Source organism: Pan troglodytes, chromosome 21 (assembly GCF_028858775.2).
Source record: "Pan troglodytes isolate AG18354 chromosome 21, NHGRI_mPanTro3-v2.0_pri, whole genome shotgun sequence".
Taxonomy (NCBI): Eukaryota; Metazoa; Chordata; class Mammalia; order Primates; family Hominidae; genus Pan; species Pan troglodytes.
In genome coordinates, this window is record NC_072419.2 from 44,749,161 (window position 1) to 44,772,559 (window position 23,399).

General features: G+C 38.7%; 1 protein-coding gene and 1 non-coding gene across 18 annotated transcripts in view; both read left to right on the forward strand.

The window, feature by feature from the left end:
• RALGAPB (Ral GTPase activating protein non-catalytic subunit beta) overlaps positions 1–23,399 on the forward strand; it is a 105,781-nt gene that overhangs the window by 37,527 nt on the left and 44,855 nt on the right. For 10 of the 17 annotated variants that reach the window (XM_514640.8, XM_054674426.2, XM_009437235.5 and 7 more), the window contains exons 7-15: positions 5,579–5,757; positions 6,886–7,034; positions 7,164–7,380; positions 10,894–11,095; positions 14,168–14,335; positions 14,794–14,908; positions 15,289–15,436; positions 20,556–20,620; positions 22,116–22,245. In XM_514640.8, the coding sequence (XP_514640.4) occupies positions 5,579–5,757; positions 6,886–7,034; positions 7,164–7,380; positions 10,894–11,095; positions 14,168–14,335; positions 14,794–14,908; positions 15,289–15,436; positions 20,556–20,620; positions 22,116–22,245 (1,373 nt within the window). Of the gene's footprint in view, positions 1–5,578; positions 5,758–6,885; positions 7,035–7,163; positions 7,381–9,629; positions 9,666–10,893; positions 11,096–14,167; positions 14,336–14,793; positions 14,909–15,288; positions 15,437–20,555; positions 20,621–22,115; positions 22,246–23,399 lie in introns of all 17 variants that reach the window. The other 7 variants (XM_054674424.2, XM_054674425.2, XM_009437230.5 and 4 more) reach the window with 1 other exon arrangement.
• MIR548O (microRNA mir-548o) lies at positions 5,924–6,034 on the forward strand. Its single transcript, NR_106640.1, has one exon. It is a non-coding gene; the product is annotated as a microRNA mir-548o (primary transcript).

Sequence of the window (23,399 nt, forward strand, 5' to 3'; positions counted from 1 at the left end):
TCTTTAGTTCACATATTACTGCATTAAATTCTTCATTTGTTTTTATATCAGATTCACACTCTTATTTTAACTTTATAATATTTACTGATATTTAGTAGGTCTAATGTCTTTTTCTCTTTTTCCTTCTCTTAGAATATTTATCTCTTCTTGCCTGTTTAACATTTCAGATCAATTTTAGAACCAATTTTTCAAGTTACAAAACATAAGCAAACAGAAGGAAAAACCTCAACGAAACCTTCTGGGGTTTGGATTGTGTATTAATTAGGGTAAGGAATATGTTCTGCTTTAGCAAATGAACTTGAAAATCTTTTATAAAGTCTGGAGTCAGGACTGGCTCTGCTCACATAGTCGTTCAGAGACCCAGCTGGCAGTGGCTCTTTCATCTTCAACAGATGATTCCATTAGGGCCTCAATGTTATAAGCAGGATTCTCGTATCTGGCTAGCAGATGGGGAACAGAGAGCAAGGAAAATTTTGTGGGAGGGTTTTATGTGTCAGGCCTTGAAGTAATATAAATCACTGTTACTCATATTCCATTAGCCACAACTCAGACACACACCACACTTAATTGCAAGAGAACAGAGAAGAAAAGAGAAAGTGGTGAACAGCTAGCCAGACTCTGCCAAAGATGAGAATTGTATTAAGCTTGTATTTATATTTAGGAAACGCTGATATCTGATATTGAGTCTGCCTTTCTTTTTTTTTTTTAATTTTTTTAGTATTTATTGATCATTCTTGGGTGTTTCTCGGAGAGGGGGATTTGGCAGGGTCATAGGACAATAGTGGAGGGAAGGTCAGCAGATAAACATGTGAACAAAGGTCTCTGGTTTTCCTAGGCAGAGGGTCCTGCCGCCTTCCACAGTGTTTGTGTCCCTGGGTACTTGAGATTAGGGAGTGGTGATGACTCTTAACGGGTATGCTGCCTTCAAGCATCTGTTTAACAAAGCACATCTTGCACCGCCCTTAATCCATTTAACCCTGAGTTGACACAGCACATGTTTCAGAGAGCACGGGGTTGGGGGTAAGGTTATAAATTAACAGCATCCCAAGGCAGAAGAATTTTTCTTAGTACAGAACAAAATGGAGTCTCCTATGTCTACTTCTTTCTACACAGACACAGTAACAATCTGATCTCTCTTTCTTTTCCCCACATTTCCCCCTTTTCTATTCGACAAAACCGCCATCATCATCATGGCCCGTTCTCAATGAGCTGTTGGGTACACCTCCCAGACGGGGTGGCGGCCGGGCAGAGGGGCTCCTCACTTCCCAGACGGGGCGGCCGGGCAGAGGCGCCCCCCCACCTCCCAGACAGGGCGGCGGCCGGGCGGGGGCTGCCCCCCACCTCCCGGACGGGGCAGCTGGCGAGTCTGCCTTTCTAAGAGCATGTCTTTTTCTTTTTTTAGAATTTTGCGTATCTTCTTGAAATGTTTTACAGTTTTCTTCACAAAGATTTTTAATATTTTCTTTACCATTATTTCTAGGTATTTGTTGCTGATGTTTTGAAAAGCTAACTCTTTTCTGCTATTCTGTCTTCTAGATGGTTATTACTGCTGTAAAGAACATTTTTTACTGCATGTTATTTTGCATATTATATATAGCATTTAAAAGAGCTCTGAATATTTCATTGATTCTTCTGAGATATGGGCACATATCTGCAAATAAGAAGTGTCTCTTTTCTAATAATTCATACTTGTTTTGGTGACTAATTAAAAGTACTTCGGATGCAGTAAGACTTGGACCTGACTTAAATTCTGCTAGTTTTTTCTTTGTGAACTTGAGCAATTTATTCTCTCTGTGCCTCAGTTTCTTTTTAATCTACATAATGGGAATAATGATAGTACCATCTCGTTATAAGTATTGAAGAAGAAAAAGCATGTAAAACGGTATGATGCCTAGTACATGGTAGGTGCTTGAAAGTTGCTATTATTACAGTTATTTCTGTATATTATTTTACTGCATCCATCAGAGGTAGAACACTGTTGAATTAAAGTGATACTGTTTTGGCACCTTTTTTGGTCTGATTTTCATCGGAATGCCTCTGATATATGGAATTTTGAGTAGGATGTTGGTTGTTGATATTAGATGTTCTTTTTTATGCTCCTGGTTTCCTAAGCAGTTAAAAATTTTATTTATTTTTATTTATTTATTTTTTGAGACGGAGTCTCGCTCTGTCACCCAGGCTGGAGTGCAGTGGCGCAATCTCTGCTCACTGCAAGTTCCGCCTCCTGGGTTCACGCCATTCTTCTGCCTCAGCCTCCTGAGTAGCTGGGACTACAGGCGCCCACCACCACGCCCGACTAATTTTTTGTATTTTTTAGTAGAGACGGGGTTTCACCGTGTTAGCCAGGATGGTCTTGATCTCTTGACCTCGTGATCCACCTGCCTCGGCCTCTCAAAGTGCTAGGATTACAGGCTTGAGCCACCACGCCCGGCCAGCAATTAAAAATTTTGAAAAATATAGGCCGGGCATGGTGGCTCACGCCTATAATAATAGCACTTTTGGAGGCCAACGCGGGTAGATCACCCAAGCTTAGGAGTTCGAGACCAGCCTGGGCAACATGGTGAAACCCTGTCTCTACTAAAAATACAAAAAATGGGCTGGGCGTGGTGGCTCACGCCTGTAATCCCAACACTTTGGGAGGCCAAGGCGGGCGGATCCCTTGAAGTCAGGAGTTCGAGACCAGCTGGCCAACATGGTGAAACCCTGTCTCTACTAAAAATACAAAAATTAGCTGGGTGTGGTGGCACATGCCTGTAATCCCAGCTACTTGGGAGGCTGAGGCAGGAGAATTGCTTGAACCGGGAAGCAGAGGTTGCACTCCAGCCCGGGCGACAGAGCGGCGGCGGTGGGGGGTGGTGGGGGGAAGCAAAAAACAAATAAGCTGAGTATAGTGGTGCACCTGTGATCCTAGCTACTCAGGAGGCTGAAGCACAGGGATTGCTTGAACCCGGGAGGCAGAGTTGCAGTGAGCCAAGATCATACCACTGTACTCTAGCCTGGGCAACAGAGCAAGACTGTCTCAAAAAAAAAAAAAAAAAATTAAATTAAAATATAAATAAACTATAGTACCGAATTGTTTCAAATAATATTTTTGGATCCATTTAAGCAATTAAGTGGTTTTTCTTCTTTCATCTGTTGATGTGAAATATTAATTAATTTCCCAATGTTGAACCATCTATCATTCCTGAAAGAAAAGTTTTGCTTGGTTATGGAATGCTTTTCTTTTAATGTTTTTCTGAATTGTCTGTAGTTCTATCTTTTCATGAATTGGATAGGAAAACTTTCTGTCCTTTTTTATGGTCTGTTGTGTCAAAGTTTTGTGTTCCTTAAGAGTTTGAAATAAATGAACAGTAAAACTCTAGTCGAGTCTTTTTTAGAGGTAGTACTTAGATAGTCTTTCTTCTTGAGCTGACTGTGGTACTTTAGTCAGAGTTATTTTGGATGGCAAAAAGAGGAGCCAACTTAAGCAAATGCAGGTGAGAAAAAGAGATTATGTGAAGATAGAGCAGTCTTACTAGGCTCCATGAAGCAGCGAACAACCCTTTCTCATGTTGGGGAGGGACGAAGGCAGCCTCGGGACAAGCCACTCTGTCATTTGTTTCTCTTTGCTTTTTTGATTCTCTTGTGTATGCACATTGTTCTCTTTCTCCAGCAGGCTTGCTCCTGGGTCCCTGTTTCCTCCTGCCTTTGAGAGGGGGACATGCAGTCTCTTGATAACTGCCCAGTGGTGTAAATAGCTGTGATACTGTTTGACTTCAGTGTTTGTCCTTTCAGTTCACGGGGGCTTTCCCTTTGCTTAGTTTCTCCAAAGGGAAAATTGGATCAAATTATCTTCGTTAATTAGGTCTCTGGCAGGCATCTGGATACCTCCTTTAGGACAGTTTTACCTCCTTTCTTAAATGAGCTGCGAGTGGGTAGAAGGCAGGTCATGAGGATTTTTTATGATTGTGATTATTTGTGATTGTTGGCAGATTTCCTAGGATGAAGGTTGAATATGATGGGGAGATAGGCATCAACATTTTGTCTTGTATGTTAGTGATTTATCTTTTTCCAGGAAAACCAAAAAATATTTTTCATTTTTGTTTCCATACTGTTGTCAAATGCTTGTCTTTGGACTTGTGTATGCCCACCTGCCCTTTAGGCCCCATCTGGAGATTGTTTCAGTAAATTTAGATCTAATCTGGATTTTTTAACAGGTTCCCCAAATGTGTCAGGTACACGGGGCATTGGGAACTGCAGGAATGCAGTGTCTTTTAGTTTTTCATATCCTTCGTTACCCATTCTTATTTCAAGTTTTACTTACTTTCTTGAGTCTGTTCTCTAAATATTTGGGAGCCAATAAAATCATTCCTGGTTTACCTCTGGAGAAGCTGGTATGAATCTTTCTCTCTCCAGTTTTTGATTTACAGTAGACATGAATTTAGCCAAGCTCTGTGGGACTTAGGTGTAGTTCCATTTCAGCTTTACTCCTTGTTCTTCTAATTTCTGAATAGTTGAACTACAGCCCCCAGCAGGCACTGCTGCTGGAGACGAATCTCCCTTCCTCTGTCTTACTTGGTGGACTAGTCCAGTTCTATGGAAACAGTGTGCTACCACTGGAAGCCCATTTTTCTTACATGCACACACATTCTCCTTTCCCCAATTACAGTTACTTGAAATTAAGTCTTTTGGTGGGTGGAAAAAGAGGTTTTGAAAGGCAGAGCATGTATAGATCACTGATTCCTATTTCTCAGCCTAGTTCTTTTGCCTTGTAGCTAGTGGAAATTCTGTTTACCGGCTTTAGATTATCAGTATTACTTTGAATTGGAGAGGCTTTTTAATGGAATGCTAAGCAGACCATTTGAGTGAAAAATCATAATCTGTTTTTTAATGGAAATATTTCAAACTGTTTGTACATAAAATGTAATTCAAACACAAATACACCGTTTTGAAATTTATGGCTTTATTACATACACATGAACACAACATAAAACTATTAACACTAATCCTGATTTTCAAATATAGTTTTTTTTTTTAATTGAAAATGTTAATATTAAAGTAAAATTTTCTCCTTGGAGCTTTTGTTGACATATTTATAGCTTTACCATTCCATTGCTTTTTTCTTTTTTCTTTTTTTCTTTTTTCTTTTTTTCCTGAGATGGCATGTTGCTCTGTTGCTCAGGCTGGAGTGCATTGGCATGATCATAGCTCACTGCAGCCTCGGCCTTGAACTCCTTGGCTCAAGTGATCTGCCTCAGCCTTCCAAGTAGTTGGGACCATAGGCACGTGCCACCATGTCCATCTGTTGCTTAATTCTTAACATATTAGAAAAAGCATCTATGTATACTCTCAAAAAATTAAAATTTTTTCTAGTCTTACTTTGATTCTCATGCTCGGAGTAGGCAATGTTCATGTAACCACACTGCAGATCTTCTGTAAAGAAGTGTTGAGATTTGAATCGCTGGCCCATTGAATACAAATCAGTCTCTTTTCTGAATCAGAGAAATAGGCACAGTCCTATTCTTAAATTAGATTACATGTATTTTATTGCTATAGAAATTTCTAAATTTGTGATTAATTCTTTCCTCTCTTTTAATAGTAATCCTGTGGATTTGAGTAACCCAGCTATTATAAGCTCTACTCCCAAATTTCAGGAACAGTTCTTGAATGTGAGCGGAATGCCGCAAGAATTGAATCAATATCCCTGCCTTAAACATCTGCCTCAAATATTTTTTCGTGCCATGCGTGGAATCAGCTGTCTGGTGGATGCATTCTTAGGTGAATTTTGTGTATGTTGCTAGATGTATGAAGAGCTTCATTTAGATAACTCTAGAGGCTAACCCTAGGAGTTATTAGAAAACATCCGAAGGAAAAGATGAACAGATTTGATGACAAATAACAAGCGAGGAAAAATTATTTGCAACAAATAAAATAGCCAGAGGGTTATCGTTTCTATGTAAATATTTAGATTGGTGCAAAAGTAATTGCGGTTTTTGCCATTAAAAGTAATGCGGCCAAAACTGCAGTTACTTTTGCACCCACCTAATACATCAAACAAAGTGCTAAGAACAAGAATTAGGCCTAGTAGATAAATGGACAAAGGATAAGAGTAAATGATTGCAAAAGAAAAGAGTGTTCATGCATACTAGCTATCCAAGAAAATACAGATGAAAATGCATTTGGGACCATTCTCATGTATATCATTAAAAAGCAAATTATACCTTTAGTGAGCCATTCTTTTAAGCTGTTTTTCACATTTTAGATATATGAAAAGTCAATTTTTTAACCTGTTGAAAGGCAGTGATTTATAATATTTTCTAAAATATTTATGTATACTTATTAATATACAGTTAATATGTTAGCTCTGATTAAGTTTGGCTGCCACATAACAACCAAAAATCCTATTGTAAACAAGATAGCTTATTTTCACATATGTTAAATCTAGGGCTAGGCAGTGTAATGGTTCCATCACCAGCAGGGATCCAAGGCCCTTCCATCTGGTGGCTCTCCATTCTTTGCACAGTGCCTCATGGGCCATGATGGTTGAGTGAGTTCCAAACATCCTGTCCAGGAATTAGGAAGGAAGGAGAGTCTGCATATAATTGGTCCTTTAAGAAGATCTCTTAGAAGACCTACCCAACAGTCACCAACTTCTTTATGGTCAAAATATGGCCACATCTAGGTGCAAAGGGAGTTTGAAAATTGAGTCATTTTTTTTCTGGGTAGCCATCTAAAGTTTGTGTTCTGTTACTCAGGAAGAAATAGTGAGTAGATACTGAGAGGCAACTAGCAATCTCTGCTATAGTCTATGTGTCCCAAGCCTTCACTAGGTTACTGGGAGAAATTTTCTGATCATATATTTTGACCTATGAAGAATAATTTCATTTGTCTTTTTTTTTTTTTAAGGTATTTCTAGACCCCGATCAGACAGTGCTCCCCCAACACCCGTGAATAGATTAAGTATGCCTCAAAGTGCTGCTGTCAGTACCACCCCCCCACATAACCGGAGGCACCGGGCTGTTACTGTGAATAAGGCCACCATGAAGACAAGCACAGTAAGAGTTTACATCACCATTGTTATGCTATATAAGGTTGGCTTTTTAATCTGCCATTCTTTTTATAAAGTCTTGCTGTTTTCTCAGACTTTTCATTGGTATGGGTGTATTCTTGTGTTCGTCTAATAGGTTAGTACTGCTCATGCCTCTAAAGTTCAGCACCAGACGTCCTCCACCTCTCCTCTGTCAAGTCCAAATCAGACTAGTTCAGAACCCCGGCCACTGCCTGCCCCTCGGAGACCAAAGGTTAACAGCATCTTGAATCTCTTTGGATCATGGTTATTTGATGCAGCATTTGTTCACTGTAAACTTCATAATGGGATAAACAGAGACAGCAGCATGACTGGTAAATATTACTCAAGAAATATGTTATCATTATTTTCCTTTTCCTTTTTCTTTTTCTTTTTAGTCTTTCCTACCTGCAAGATTAATATGTATCTTAAAAAGCTCTCTGTTTCTGACCAAGCAATGTCTTGTGCTTAACCCCTTCCAGCTGAAGTAACAGAACTTAAGAAGTTTTCCTCCCTGTTCTTTTTATGTATGTTCTATGAGGTTTGGCCTTTTGTCTGGTTTTATTAGACATACTTAAGGTTAGTCACATTTTGTTGAATCAGATTTCTTTCAGTAGGTGACCTGGAAGTTCCCTTCATGTCAGCCAGGATAATAAAATTTATATAAAGAATTAAAAATTCGAACTGGAAATTTACTTTACAAGAAGTGTTTTCGATTTTGACAGCCATTCATTCACTCAGTAGTATATGTAAACATCAGAAAATTTTTGCTTCACACTACACTCTGACCTCTCAGATTTTAGTCTAGAGAACTTTATTTCAAGGGCACACTTTCAAAAATATTATTTGCTTTTTAACTTAATAAAATTGATTGGTGGAGAATTAATAACTCAACCCTGATATCTTCATTTAGATTTTATTATAAAAAGGAAACTGTCTAAGAGCTGGTGGTTTTTTTTGTCATCTTAACTATTATATTTGAAAGTAATGGCATAGGGTGCAGGATGGATGGGTGGGGTAGGGCACAATGTTTTGAATATTTATAATGTGTCTTAGAGAGCTGAAAAATGACAATGGCTGGCATTTATTGAGCTGCTGTTACTATCGGCCAGGTACTGTGATATATGCATTAATGAGTGTATTGATTGTTTGGTAAGAAACCACTCTTCTAGGGTTGGAAATAGATCAAGACAAAAAGATGTCTAATTAGTTTATGTATCTCTAGGGAGACTGTTAATTCCAAGGATAAAACTAATACAATGACCAGAAGGGTCTCTGCTTTCTCTCAGAAATGAATTCTTAGCTGTTACTATAATTCTTAGCTATTATTATTATTATCATCTCAGAACTAGGATCTATGTCTGTGAACATTATACTCGTAATTATTTTGAATATTCTTACAAATCTTTAATTTAGAAAAGTTGTGAATATAAAGATTTTTGGGAATATAATTTGAGAATGCCATGGTTGAGTTTAGGGATGTCTTTGCTTGCTTTATTTTGTTCAAATTCAGACACTTTATATTCTTCCATTTTCATATTATAATTTTATCCACAATTTGAAAGTAGTGCTTCTGGGATAGGTAAATGTGCTTACTTACAATAAGTGAAAACTTTTTAAAAAATGACTATTGGGTTATTCTTGTCTTTATGTTCATGTACCTTGTATTTTGAGTTTTCTGTACCATGTTTATATTTATTAATTTGCATTTTCTAGAATGAATCAGTCCTATTTTTCTTTTTTCTTTTTGTTAAGATGTAATTCTTACAATGTAACTTTTGGGTATAGAGCTGTTGACACTGAAATCTGTGAATCTAGAATGGCTCAACCTGTTGCTTGGTTGGTGGGCTTGCTTAAAGGGAACTTATAGATCTTTTTGCTCTCCAGGGAGTTTGTAACAGCTTTGCTCACCCTCTTGCACCAGAAGATAAAAACCAGACTTCAAATCATACGTGAACAACATCTTACTTTAAAATTTTTCCTTGCTGGGGAGAGGATAGAAGCTCCTTTTCTCCTCATTGTGTTCAGAGATGATAAAGGCTGTTACATTACCCAGGAGATAGGAGGTGTCCAAATAGTTAAAGGGGTTAGAATGCTAGGTACCAATCTTGAGGTCTCAAGTCTGGTGGGAGGCATGGGTATATTAACTGTTTTTTAAGTACTGGCTGCCATCAAGGAATTCTGCCATGCAGTTCACCTCTAACTTAAAGTGTTTGCTTCTTTGAACTGGTTAGCTTTTGATTTACATGACAGTACACTGTGCTTTGTAAAAGTAACATTGAGCTGGGAAGGGTTAATGAACTAAAATTTTAATGCATGTTATGGGCACTTCAAAACCTCAGTTCTTTGTAGTTGTGTAATTTTCTTCGTTCATTGTTTTGCATGATACAAAAATCATAATTTTGGACCTGAATGCACAATTTCCTATGTTTTTGAACTAGCTTGTGGTATCGTAAAGCTTTTAATTTAACTTTTAAAAAGCTAAAAAGCTTCTTAATTTATTGTAAAATTTCACCATCTTTAAAGTATTTTATAATTACTACTGTCCTTTGATTTGTTTCCATTTATTTCTATTATCTTGCAGCATCTTTTATCCAAATTCTTCTTTCTTATAAATCTTGTAAGTAGGAACCAGAAGCTTCTCCTTAATTGCAGTCATGTTTTTATTTTTTTCATAATTCCATTAAAAATTTGATTGTCATTGTCTCTTGTAGTTTTTGCACTTGGGAAGAAAAATACTTTTCTGTGTTTTGAATGGGGAAGATTGTTGGCAAAAGCGAATTAATCTGCCTGAATCAGTCCCATTATTTCTGTATACTAGTCTGGTCATGTCATGAATTCCAGGACTTTGCACTAACTGTGTTTTGGCTTTTTTTTTTTTTTTTTTTTTTTTTTTTTAAAGCTTTAAGCTTATTTTTATACAGATTTAGTGTTTGATTTGTATGCATTCTGCATGTAGTGTTTTTCAAATGTATTATTGCTGGATAGCTTATTTAGGACTAAAAATGGCTCATGGGAAGTTGCATAAAGATTTATGCTTGACTCTGTATTCTATTAAATCTATTATAAAATAATTTAAGCATTTCATGTAGAGTAATAAAAGATTTCAGAGTGATTTTCAATACACTGTGAAATCTTTTGTTAAAAATAAAAGCAACTTTCAAAGGGCTTCTGTTTCAGTGATAACAAATGACCATGATAATCTTTTTTATCAATCCAATTTTCTGATTTATCAGCCTCAAGTTAGCTGCTGTCTGTGGTTGTTAAAATTCATTCTCATTTTGCTTGGTTGAGCGATTCTTTGGTGTGTGTTTTGGAGTTGGGTGGGTGGTGGGAATGCTCTCTTTTTCTCCCTGCCCACTTCTCATCCTTACTTTGCCCTCTCCCTAAAGTATACAGACTGGCATAGGGTTGCCCATTTAATTAGGATGTCCATCTGGGGTAATGTGTAAATTGCAGTAGCTATTTTTCTTAACGTTTAAGCATCATTCTGTAGGGGGAAGAAAAAACAGAAAAGAAATAACAGAAAAGCCAAATTCTGTATTATATATCTGTATGTGGATACAGATATATACAAATGTACTCTGCTGATCAAAAATTCAGTTGAAAAATGCTTCTTGTACAATCTGTTAAACTGACAATGCCACTGTAAATTAATTGTAACCTATTTTCAAAGAAGATTTCAGAGAGCCCTTTTTAAAAATATTAAGACATAGTTGCTAAACAAAAGCACTTATTGGATTCAAGTAGCTATTTAATGACACCAATATTTGATCTTTGTGTCCAGGGTCCCATGAGCCTACGTGGCATATTGCAAATATAATAAAACCCTCCTTTTCTCTCCCCAGCCATTACAACACAAGCTAGCATGGAGTTTCGACGGAAAGGGTCACAAATGTCCACAGACACCATGGTTTCCAATCCTATGTTTGATGCAAGTGAATTTCCTGATAACTATGAAGCAGGAAGAGCTGAGGCTTGTGGGACACTGTGTAGGATTTTTTGTAGCAAGAAGACTGGAGAAGAGATTCTGCCAGCTTATTTATCCAGGTCTTGGAATTTTTGTTTGTTTTTTCATTTATATAGTTTTGATAGTGAAGCCATTGTTGGTTGGCCGACTGAACCGATGAGTGATGTTGGTCTGAAATACCTACAGATGTCTGTAAGTGATCGACATTTGCCTGAAATCTTTCATTTTACCTGTCTCATCAGATTTGGTAAAGACCCTTAAGACCCTTTTTGTTTTAGAAGTGCTATTTATGTCATCTTATTTGAATCTTTTTAATATGGAGAGATTTCGAAGGACCACAATTATTTGTTAACAAATTTTTAGCACAGTATTCCCAGGTAGGCAGTCCAGAAATAAGTCAGCTGTAAATCCTGCCTCCAAGGAGCTTATTTTCTGGGCAAAGCCCCAAACAAAGCCATGTACACATGTAACAATGATCCAGCAGGAATTAGGATATTGATGGGAGAGGCACAGATAATGTGCTGTGGGCATTCAGGGGAATAAGCAGCACACATTTATTTAGGGGATTCGGGAAAGAGTTATGGGGGATTAAATGATTATGCTGGACTTATAAAGGATGAGTAGCATTTAGCCTATGTTAGGAAGTTGGTTAGGGTCATCTTCTCCAAATCTATGGCTTCAGCCATCTTTGTTAATGCCTCTGCCATCCATTCAGTTGCTCAGGCCAGAAACGAAGAGTCATTTTAGAATCCTCTTCTTCTGTATCTTTAGTTGATCAACCGATCAACCAACTCTTGCCTTTCTGCTACTTAACTCTCTTTCTGATCTCTCTTTCCACTCTATCCCCACCATTATACTTTAGACTTTGTCACTTTTCTCCTAAATTAACTCATAATGGCCTCCCGTTCTTCTTGACACTGTTTTGCCTTCCTTAACTGATCATTCACACAAGTGCAGAAGTGAGGTTAATATCAACAGAGTATTTAGATATCTGCATACTTGCTAGGTTCTCAGGAGATAGAATTAAACTGACCCTATCAGAGGGAACCAAGTACAGAATTTTATAGATATGAAAAAGAATGGTATATACAGGCAAATAGGCAGGGTTATCGTAACTATCGGCGCTTGGTTTAAGCAACAGAAACCCTCTCAATCTGACTTAAGTAAAAGGAGAAGAAGTTGTGAGAAGCTAGTGATATTTATTAAATTCTAAGGTCAGGAAATGCAGTATGGCCTCATGAAGAGCAGATACTCAAGGACCAAAACAACTTTATTCCTCTCTCTTTCTCTGTCTTCCTGGTCTGCCAGAACTGCTTCATTCTTCTCTTCTCTGCAGATCATTTTCTCTTATTGTAGTGTGCTTCTGAGTTCCCAGTTTTCATTAGCCGGGCATGATGGCATTTGCCTGTAGTCCCAGCTACTCGGGAAGCTGAGGCAGAAGAATCGCTTCAACCCAGGAGGCGGAGGTTGCAGTGAGCCAAGATCGTGCCACTGCACTCCAGCCTGGGCGACAGAGTGAGACTCCATCTCAAAAAAAAAAAAAGTTCCCAGTTTTCATGGCCTTGGTCTAGGTGACCATCAGGACCAATTAGTATCTCTGAATTTTAATTATAGACTCCTGGGAAGGAGGATCTAATTAATCTGCCTGTCTCTGGTCTAGTCAGCTACAGTTGTGAAGGTGGGTCACGTAAGGGTGTTGGAGCTCACCCACTTGTTGTGGGGGCATGTTTCTCAGGAACTCTGGGCTGGGGAGATATCCTAAATGGTACTCTGGTAGTAGGGGAGAAGGCTATCACCATGAACTTTCTGACTGAGCCATAAGACTGAATGGGTGGTAGTAGGACAAACCAAAACAACAGATTCATGAGAGGGCAAGTTATTAGTTTAGTTTTGAATCAATTGAATTTGAAGTGCCTATGGGATATTTATCAACAAATATTTATTAAGTCCTACTTTGTGCCAGATATTGTGCACAGAAGTACCATAATAATCACTAGACATCCAGATATCCAGTAAGCTTTTGGGTAATAGATCTGGAGTTCAGTTGAGAGGTGTGGGTTAGAATGATTTGATTATATTTAGTGACTTAAGAAGTGTTTAAAATCAGGTTAGTAAAAGAGAGAGCTTTGAGAACTAAGGTTGTCAGACTGAGGAACACCATCTTTAGGGGGCAGGTAGAGTAAGATGACCTGTAAAAGAAAATGGTCATAGAAATCAGGGAAGAGCAAGGAGAGAAGGGAGTAGTTAGAGGGTTGAATGCTTTCAAAAGGCAGAACGAGTTAAGACTTAGTCATGTCTCTTGGATTTGGCAATCGAGAGCCCATTGGTTATTTGCTAGTATGGTTTTAGTTGAGTTCTAGGGAGAGAGAGAGATTGAAATGGGTTGAGCAGTAACCAGTAGGTGATGAAGTTGTTTCTGAAGAGTTTTGCAGAGAAGAGAAACTCACCTCACAATAGAAGAGTATAACAGTGCAGTTGCTGTTGAATAACGGGAGATTGAATGCTTAGTAAGTCGATTAGAGGTTGGGGGTGGAGTTAAAAACTAAGCTATATTCAGGTATATTCCTAAAAGGAATCTTATTCAGGTGACCTTCATGATGAATACAGATGATCGAATGCAGGTTTCTTTCTTTCATTGTCCCCCCAAAAATAATGGGGAAGGGACAAAAATGTAAACACACCTTTTTCCCTAGGAATTACTAAATGTTGCAACATTTTTCTCTTACGGAATTTAACTCAGCAGTTCCCCCAGTTTATTGAAAAGTACTGCAGCCTATTGTTTTGTTTTGTTCTGGTTGCCTTATTTGCAGGCCCCTAGAACTTTGAGTTGCAAGGCTGAAGGTTTGAGAAGGTGCAACAGACATGAATTTTTTTTTTTCTTCATTAAGAAAGATGATTTGGGTCTTAGTGTATATGATTCAGAATTGTTCTAATTCCAGTAATATCCTTTAAAGGGTAAAATTCCAGTAATTCCAGTAATAACTTTTAAAGGGTAAAATTCTAATAAATTCCAGTAATTCCAATAATGTCCTTTCTTTAAAGGGTAAAAATAGTGATGAGTGGAAATAGACTTTCAGTAACTATGTAGCGAATAATAATTATGAAAACTTTTGATCAGCAGTTTGTTTAAAATTTTTTTCTTGCTTTCCTAGATTTTACATGCTTTTAATTCAAGGTTTGCAGATAAATGATTATGTGTGCCATCCTGTCTTGGCCAGCGTTATTCTAAACTCTCCTCCTTTGTTCTGCTGTGACTTGAAAGGGATTGATGTTGTGGTTCCTTACTTTATTTCAGCTCTTGAAACCATTTTGCCTGACAGGTAAGCTATCATTCTCTGCTATTACATCAACTGTCTGATCTGGCCTGGTCTGTTGGTGCTTCCTCCCCAGTTTCCTAATGTATCCTGTCCAGTTGTCTTCATAGTCCAAGAGAACTCAGGCGACATTAAATGAGTGTAGTGTGTCCAAACCCACCTCATCCCTGAAATCCTTCAGTTCTCATTTGTCTGTGGGCTTGTTGAATTGTTTTTGGCCTGGTCTAGAAGGGTAAGAACAACTCCAACACAGAGGTCTTACCTTTGTAGAGTAGGCCTTACGTTTTAGATAAAGAAATCAATCAATCAACTTCTAGTTTAATTCAGTAACAGTTTAACTTAGAAATATACAATATACAAATACACAATGCTTGGATTTGGAAAAATTGGCATTATATGTATTTGGCAGTAGCTAAAAATGTGCTTTAGTTCAAAAATACTAATAGCTTTTTATTTTTTGGCAGAGAACTCTCAAAATTCAAAAGCTATGTAAATCCAACAGAATTGCGAAGATCCTCCATTAATATCCTGCTTTCTTTGTTGCCCCTCCCTCATCATTTTGGCACAGTCAAATCTGAGGTAATGTTTTGTTAAAGTTTTTTTATATTCTATATTCTGTTTTTTGTACTAATTTAAGTCAAATCGAATGTTAAAAATGAAACAGAAGCTTTTTTTATTTTTCAACTCAAGTTATTTCATCAAGTTATTTCAAGTGAATTAACAAAGTTGACTTGTGATTTTTTTGTTGTTGTTGTTCTGTCAGTTTTTCTACCAGTTTTCAAGCAGTTATAGGCTAAGGACATCTATTAACATATTGTTAGTGACAGATTTAGCACAGTGGCTAATATTAGACTGAAAGCCTTTCTCATTATACTGATCCGTTCCTCCATCTAGCTGTTCCCACATGGGCATCATAAGCTGCAACAGCTGATGTTAAATATTATTTGTTTTTTCCATAGGTGGTCCTGGAAGGAAAGTTTAGTAACGATGACAGCTCTTCTTATGATAAACCAATAACTTTTCTGTCCCTGAAGTTGAGACTTGTGAATATATTAATAGGTGCCTTGCAAACTGAAACGGACCCCAACAACACCCAAATGATATTAGGTTTGTATTCACACGTTATTTTGTAAGTGAAACCAAAGTACTGTTGACTACAGGCCTGCTGAGGAGGCGGCAGTCGGTAATGGGAGCCTAAACCTAATGTAGCTCTACTTACTCTGAATCAGAGGCACAAGTTAGTTTTTTAATGTAAAAAAATTTAAAGCAGTGAGATGAGGGAAGTAAAGTGTTACAGTTGTCTTGGTTGGTCATTTATTTGTGCTTTTGCTTTTCTTTCTCTTCTCTCCTTTCTCCACTCTTTGCCTCTCCTTCCCATCCCTCTCTTCTTTCCTCCTTTCTTCCTGCTCTCCTTCCTCCTGCCTCTTTCTCTTCCTCCCGCCTCGTCCTCTTCCTCCTGCCTCTTCCTCTTCTTCTTGCCTCTTCCTCTTCTTCTTGCCTCTTCCTCTTACTCCTGCCCATTACTTACAGGTCTCATCAGTTTGCACTTTCCTCCTAGTCCTTTTTTTCTCAAACACATCAGCTAATGATTTCTTCAGAACCTTACTTTATATCCCTCCTGCTGGGGTGTTCTTTCCCTAGATTTTTGTTTAGCTTTTCTTCATCATCTTCTTAAGAGAGAGCTTCCCTAACAATACTTGCTAAAGATTATCTTATTTCATCATTTTTTTCACAGCACAAAACCTGAAATTATCTTGTTTGCTTAAATGCTTAAACTCCCCCCTTTTTACATGTTTTTCAAAATATATCATAAGGTATTTGGTGATTGACAAATCTAGTGTTAGCACTAAGGGACAGTCTTATCTCCCTGAAAATCTTCAGAGAGACCCTGATGAACAGAGGAGCTCTTCTTTTCTTCCTCTAATCTGATGTTCAAATTGGGTAAACAGCAATGTATTACATTTGAAAGCAAAGGGTTTTCAGTTGTTGCTTCTGTGTCTCAGTGCCACTAAAGTGCAATCCTGGGTATTGAGATCACCACCCTTGACAGTGGAAGCTCTTAGGAAAGTAGGGCTTTCCTCAGCCACCTAACAGGAGTCCCCACTGAACCATGTGAATGCAAATACCATCCCAGCCCACAAACCTGGGTGGCAGTTAGAACTCCCTGCTTATGGAGCAATTGATCTCTGAGGATGACTTGACCTTGGCAGTGGTTAGAGGCTTTCTTTCTTCTCTTCATTAGCAAGACTAGAATTCAGCTTCTTCCTAGCATCTTAGATTTTTATCTCTTCAAAAGTGGGATCAGACATTCCCTTTAAGCCCTTATGCCCCCAGAGGAGGTGGGGTGTATGTCCTTCCAACAGGAACACAATCCTTGAAATGGTTTCTAAAAGGCCTCTAAAACTGAGGGACAGATCCTGAAGAGATGGGTCACAACGGCCAAGAACCATATTTATCCAGAGACACCTAATTAGTAGGTGACTGGAGTTGTCTGTAGCTGGGCAAAAAGTTTTTTAGGGTTTCGTAAGTCTCAAAAGCCATTAATTGTGGACACGATTTTCTAGACTCACAAATGGAGTTTTTTGCTCTTTACATTCTCAGTTATGATGTATAGCTATATTCTTGTTCAGGCTGGGCTTTTAGAGACCTTCTGAAGTTAATGTGGTCAGTCTGACCAAGGTTTGGAACCAGAGTCTACCAGTGGCATTGATACTATCTCAGATACATTCTGAACACAGAGGGTGGTTTATGTGGAGGGGGATGTTTTGATATGTGAGAACCTCCAAGTTACAATGTTTTAGGTTATTTAAATAACATAATTTTGCTTGAAATCATATAATTTCTACGATTGAAGCAGTATTTGGTTTTGTTACACCCTTGCTCTGAGGCACTCCCTATGTACTTTCCAAGGAAGAGTCAGTTGTTACTCTTGCCATAAAGTGGCAAAGCTCTTTCCATCTTCTCTTTATCCATAGTGGGCAAGAGTACCTCCCACTGGGATGAGAAGCAGTGTGTTAGGCTCACCATCTCATTTCTGTCCTAGCCTTTCCAGGACAATGGTTTCCTTGATAATAAATAAATGAAGCTTACTTCAGGGTATGCAGATGTCAACAAGCCCCAGACTGTGTGGCTTTAATCATTCTTAAAAAGCAGTGTGGTCAGAAAGGTATTGCTGTGACTTTATTTTGTAATTTTTGTTTTATTTATTTGTTTCTTTTTCCCTGTAGAAAAAACAGACAGTAATGTTTGTTTTATTTTTAAGACTAGAACCTAGTTTTGAAAGTATTCCATAATATTTTCCTTAGTTTGTATTACCCTTGAAATTGAGATGCTTACATCTGGTCTTTTACACCAGTTAAAAAATATCTGATAATGAGCATGTTTTTATATAAAGCAAGTTTGACCTTCACATTCATTTTATATTTATTTATTTATTTATTTATTTAAATACAAGTTCTTGCTCTGTTGCCCAGGCTGGAGCACAGTGGTGCAATCATGGCTCACTGCAGCCCAAGCTCCTGGACTCAAGTGATTCTTCTGCCGCAACCTCTGAAGTAGCTGGGACCACAGGCGTGTGCCACCACACCTGGCTAATTTTTTGTTGTTGTTAGAATAGGGTCTTGCTCTGTTGCCCAGGCTGGTCTCGGACTTCTGGGCTTCTCCAGTCCTCCCTCCTTAGCCTCCCAAAATGCTGGGATTACAGGTGTGAGCCACTGTGCCTGGCCCACATTTATTTTAGGGAATTTTTTTTTTTTTTGAGATGGAGTCTCGCTGTGTCACCCAGGCTAGAGGGCAGTGGCATGATCTTGGCTCATTGCAACCTCTGCCTCCTGGGTTCAAGCAATTCTCCCACCTCACCCTCCTGAGTACCTGGGATTACTGGCACCCGCCACCACGCCCAGCTAATTTTTGTATTTTTTAGTAGACACAGGATTTTACCATGTTGGCCAAGCTGGTCTTGAACTCCTGATAGCAAATGATCTACCTGCCTTACCCTTCCAAAGTGCTGGGATTATAGGCATGAACCAATGCACCCGGCCAGAATTAAGGAATTTTTAAAGAGTCTCTTCTGACCAATCAGTGGATTTATTAGTAGAGTTGACCCTTGAACAACATGGGTGTTAGTGATGCCAATTCCCTGAGTAGTTGAGATCCACATATAACTTTTTGATTCCCTAAAAACTTAACTACTGATAGCCTACTGTTGACCAGAAACCTTACCCATACCAGTTGATTAACACATATTTTGTATTTTATGCATATTATTAATATATACTGCATTTTTACAATAAAGTATGCTGGAGAAAAGAATATTTTATTAAGAAATACATGTTGTAATCCCAGCATTTTGGGAAGCTGAGGTGGGTGGCTCACGAGACCGCCCTGGCCAACATGGTGAAACCCTGTATCTACTAAAAATACAAAAATTAGCAGGGTGTGATGGCACATGCCTGTAGTCTCAGCTACTTGGGAGGCTGAGGTAGGAGAATGTTTGAACACGGGAGGCGGAGGTTGCAGTGAGCCAAGATCGTGCCATTGCACTGCAGCCTGGGCAATAAGAGCGAAACTCCGTCTCAAAAAAATAAATAAATAAATAAAAATAAAGCTTGGGCGTGGTGGCTCATGCCTGTAATCCCAGAACTTTGGGAGGCCGAGGTGGGTGGATCACGAGGTGAGGAGTTCAAGACCAGCCTGGCCAAGATGGTGAAACCCCGTCTCTACTCAAAATACAAAAAAGAAAAAAAAATTAGCCAGGCGTGGTGGCAGGCGCCTGTAATTCCAGCTACTCGGAGGCCGAGGCAGAGAATTGCTTGAACCCGGGAGGTGGAGGTTGCAGTGAGCCAAGATCACGCTACTGGACTCCAGCCTGGGTGACGGAGTGAGGCTCCATCTCAAAAAAAAGAAAATCATAAGGAAGAGAAAATACATTTACAGTACTGTATTTATTGATACCATAAATTGTCTGTTTATAAGATAAATCGTCTCAACTGTTGGGCAGTTGTAGCTGTAGACCCCAATCTACAGTACATATCAAGCAACTCAGCTTTTTCTTGTAATGTCATGACTTTTCTCTGCTTCTTGGGAGCACTTCCAGCATCACTAGTGGCACTTCCTATGGGTCCCATGGTGTTAGTCAAGGTTCATGGTGTTGCAGTAAACATGATGAAAACATGTGAGAACCATGGTATGCAATTTACTGCAGTATTCAGTCTGTTAGAGAGATGAACTACTCACATGGAGATGGTTAGCATCACATTGTATTTTAAGCAGCATACTCATTAACACTTGAGCTCACCCCAGTAACAACAGGAGGAGGCTACAAAATGATTACGGTAGTGCAGTATGTACTACAGCTAATTTTATACAGTTATTTAATACTACATCTTTGTTTACATTTCTCTGGACTGCAAATGGTATCATGTATGGTCTGTAAGTGTTTGTGTACCTAAGTTTTTTGATAAATTTTAGCTTTTTATTTTTTATTTATTTTTAGAGACAGGGTCTTGCTTTGTTGCCCACTCTGGTCTCAAACTCCTAGGACTTCAAGCAATCCTGCTGACTCGGCCTCCCAAAGTGCTAGAATTACAGGCAAGAGCTAGTATGCCTGGCCAATTTTAACTTTTTATACTTTTTAAAATATTTCTTTTCTTTCTCTTTTTTTTTTTGAGATGAAGTCTCGCTCTCTTGTCCAGGCTGGAGTGCAGTGGTGCAATTTCGGCTCACTGCAACCTCCGCCTCCCAGGTTCAAGCAATTCCCCTGCCTCAGCCTCCTGAGTAGCTGAGATTACAGGCGCACACCACCATACCCGGCTAATTTTTGTATTTTTAGTAGAGATGGGGTTTCACCATGTTGACCAGGCTAGTCTCGAACTCTTGACCTCCCGTCCCACTTCGGCCACCCAAAGTGCTGGGATTATAGGCATGAGCCACTGTGCCTGGCCGTTTTTTTTTCTTTTTTTTTTTTTAATATTTCTAGGCTATGCAGTTTGGGAGTTTTTTCAAATTGTCACAGATCTCCAAAAAACTTTCTAACATGTTTATTGAAGAAAACCTGCATATGTACAGTTCAAGCTCTTGTTTAAGAGCCAACTATAATTTCATGGGTATTTCAGGAATGCTCAACCAAAATTATATTCTTATCTGTACTATTAATCATATAAAATGTCTTACGCATTTTAGTGTTCTTGTGTATTTTATATAAAATACTGTTTTATTGTTATTGTAGGGGCAATGTTAAATATTGTTCAAGATTCAGCACTTTTGGAAGCCATTGGTTGCCAGATGGAGATGGTAAGAAGCATACATGCAATCTGTCAGAGAATATCACTTTTGAATTTCATGTAAATTATATTCCAGAATGTCCATCTTTGTGAATTTTAAAGGCCTTTGGTTTGTAAATCCTGCTCATTGGCTCAGAAGTTTTCTTTTTAAAAATAATGTATATTTTGAGGTTTGCTTTTCAGTGCCTCTTCAGCTGTACATCAGGTTCCCGAGATATTCTGTATGAGAGAAACTACAGCTAAATCCAGTCTTTATTCCTGAACAGTGTCTGCTTAAAACTGTTACTTGTTTTGCTGTGGTGGCAAACTTGGTTGAATAACCTAGGAAAAGCCCTAGCCAGCAAGCAACTAGTTTAACTTTTTCTTACCCATCAATTCTTTCTAACCCCTCTAGACCTAAGTTTGCAGGTCCCTCAAAGCACCAATGCTTCCAAATAAAAAATGCTTCTCAGAGACTTCCAGTGCTCTCTGCTTTGTCTTCAAGATATATCATCCCTATACTTGGAGTATAGGCAAGACAATGGAGGGGTTAATAGGGTATACTGGGGTAAGTTGGGTAGATGTAGTAAGCTGAGTAGATGTGGGATGGGTGATCAAATTATTATTACGGAAATTACATTCGTGTCTCAGTAGATGGTGAATAATAATTTACTGATCTGAATATAATGAACTGGGTTTATATGGGGAAAAATGAGGGAAGTCTAACAGATAGGTTTATTAGCCCCTATACATACGGGAGTTAAAACTAACCCTAGTATTGTTTGTGTTTTCTGATATAACTGTATTTGAAAGTTGCCGTTTGTTTATTCATGCCTTTTTGTTTTTTGTTTTGTTTTGTTTTGTTTTGTTTTTGAGACAGTCTCGCTCTGACTCCCAGGCTTGAGTGCAGTGGCGCAATCTCTGCTCACTGCAAACTCCGCCTCCCAGGTTCCCGCCATTCTTCTGCCTCAGCCTCCCGAGTAGCTGGGACTACAGGCGCCTGCCACCGCGCCCGACTAATTTTTTTGTATTTTTTAATAGAGATGGGGTTTCACTGTGTTAGCCAGGATGGTCTCGATCTCCTGACCTCGTGATCCGCCTGCCTCGGCCTCCCAAAGTGCCGGGATGACAGGTGTGAGCCAGCGCGCCTGGCCTTATTCATGCTTTTTAAGCTTATATTTCTGTTCTGAGGTTTTGCTTGGGAGGCACTAGGATATTCTTTTTAAGGACCTGGAATCTAGTGAAGTCTAGTAAAGATGAAAAAGCTGGGCCAGCCCTTTGTAAATAGTGGCAAAGAAGACCCCAGTATGGGCACTTGTAGTAGTCAAATCCTTCATACCCTCCAGTAGATGTGTGTGTGTAAAAATACCACAGTGGTTTTAATCCCTTGTCAATTTCTGTTACTATCAGTTTGTACTATTCGGTTGGCACATTCTGCTTTATCAACATGGTTTTTAATGATTGACCTTTATTTATGCTTGTAAACTGTGATGTAATCCTCACTTGATTCATTTTCATTTGACTAGGGTGGTGGAGAAAATAACCTGAAGAGTCATAGTCGCACCAATAGTGGTATTAGTTCAGCAAGTGGTGGAAGCACGGAGCCCACGACTCCCGATAGTGAGAGACCTGCTCAAGCTCTCTTAAGAGATTATGGTTAGTCGTGTTTCTTTTGAAATTCAGAGTTTAATAGAATGACTTTAATGCTTACATTTATAAAACAAAAACATTAAAAATTTTAATGTTCATGTTTTTTATATACTTAAGTATAATAGAGAGGATGTCAGTCTTAAGAAGCTAAGAAAAAACAAATCTTTTAAATTTAGCTGTATAGCTTTTGGGTAGTATATTAGATTTGGGGTAGTATATTAGGTTTTATAATTGATAGTAATGGGTGATCAGTAAACATTTCTGAATTCTCTACTATGTGTGGTGGTAGAGAACCAAATAAGATGTGGACTCTGCCTCAGAGCTCACAGTGTAGTGGCAGAGATGTCCAATAAGCCAGTTATTGCAGTGTGGCAAGGAGGGTGATGGGGGATGGATTAGATAGCAGCCCAGAGGAGAGCATGTCTTCATGTTAAAACCTGTGTACCCACTACTATAGCTCACTAGATTCTTTAGCCCTGAAACGTTTTTATTTTCTGCCCTGCCAACTAAAACATTTGCCAGCCAAGCATCCTATACAAGGTTGTCCCCTACCTTGGGCAGTTGTTTTATGGATTCTGTGAGTTTGTGGGTACCTTTATGTTTTTCTACACAAGTACTAACAGTGTATTAAATCTGGGAGCACTTATCCAGCTAGATTGGAGTGATATCTAGATTCTTAGATGTGAGTTTAATCCTTTAATCATCTGGAGAGTTCATGAGCCATGTTCATGAGGTTCATGAGGCATGTCATGAGCCATGTTCATGAGTTCATGAATTCATGAGGCATGTTTCTATGGTTTAAGTTTGCAACAAGTATCCTTGAACATGTCAGATATACATAAAGCCATTATGTGGATATTTGACACATTTAAATATTATATTCGTGAAGAAGTTATTTGAATTATCTTATTCACTGTGTATGTAGATTTAGGTATTCTATAGGTTGAAAATTATTTTTCATGCTTTCTGAAACACGTTTAAGCTAAATAAATTTTTCAGTACTGGCTGGGCGCAGTGGCTCACTCCTGTAATCCCAGCACTTTGGGAGGCCAAGGTGGGCGGATCACCTGAGGTCAGGAGTTCGAGACCAGCCTGGCCAACGTGGTGAAACCCCATCTCTACTAAAAATACAAAAATTAGCTGGGGGTGGGGGTGGGTGC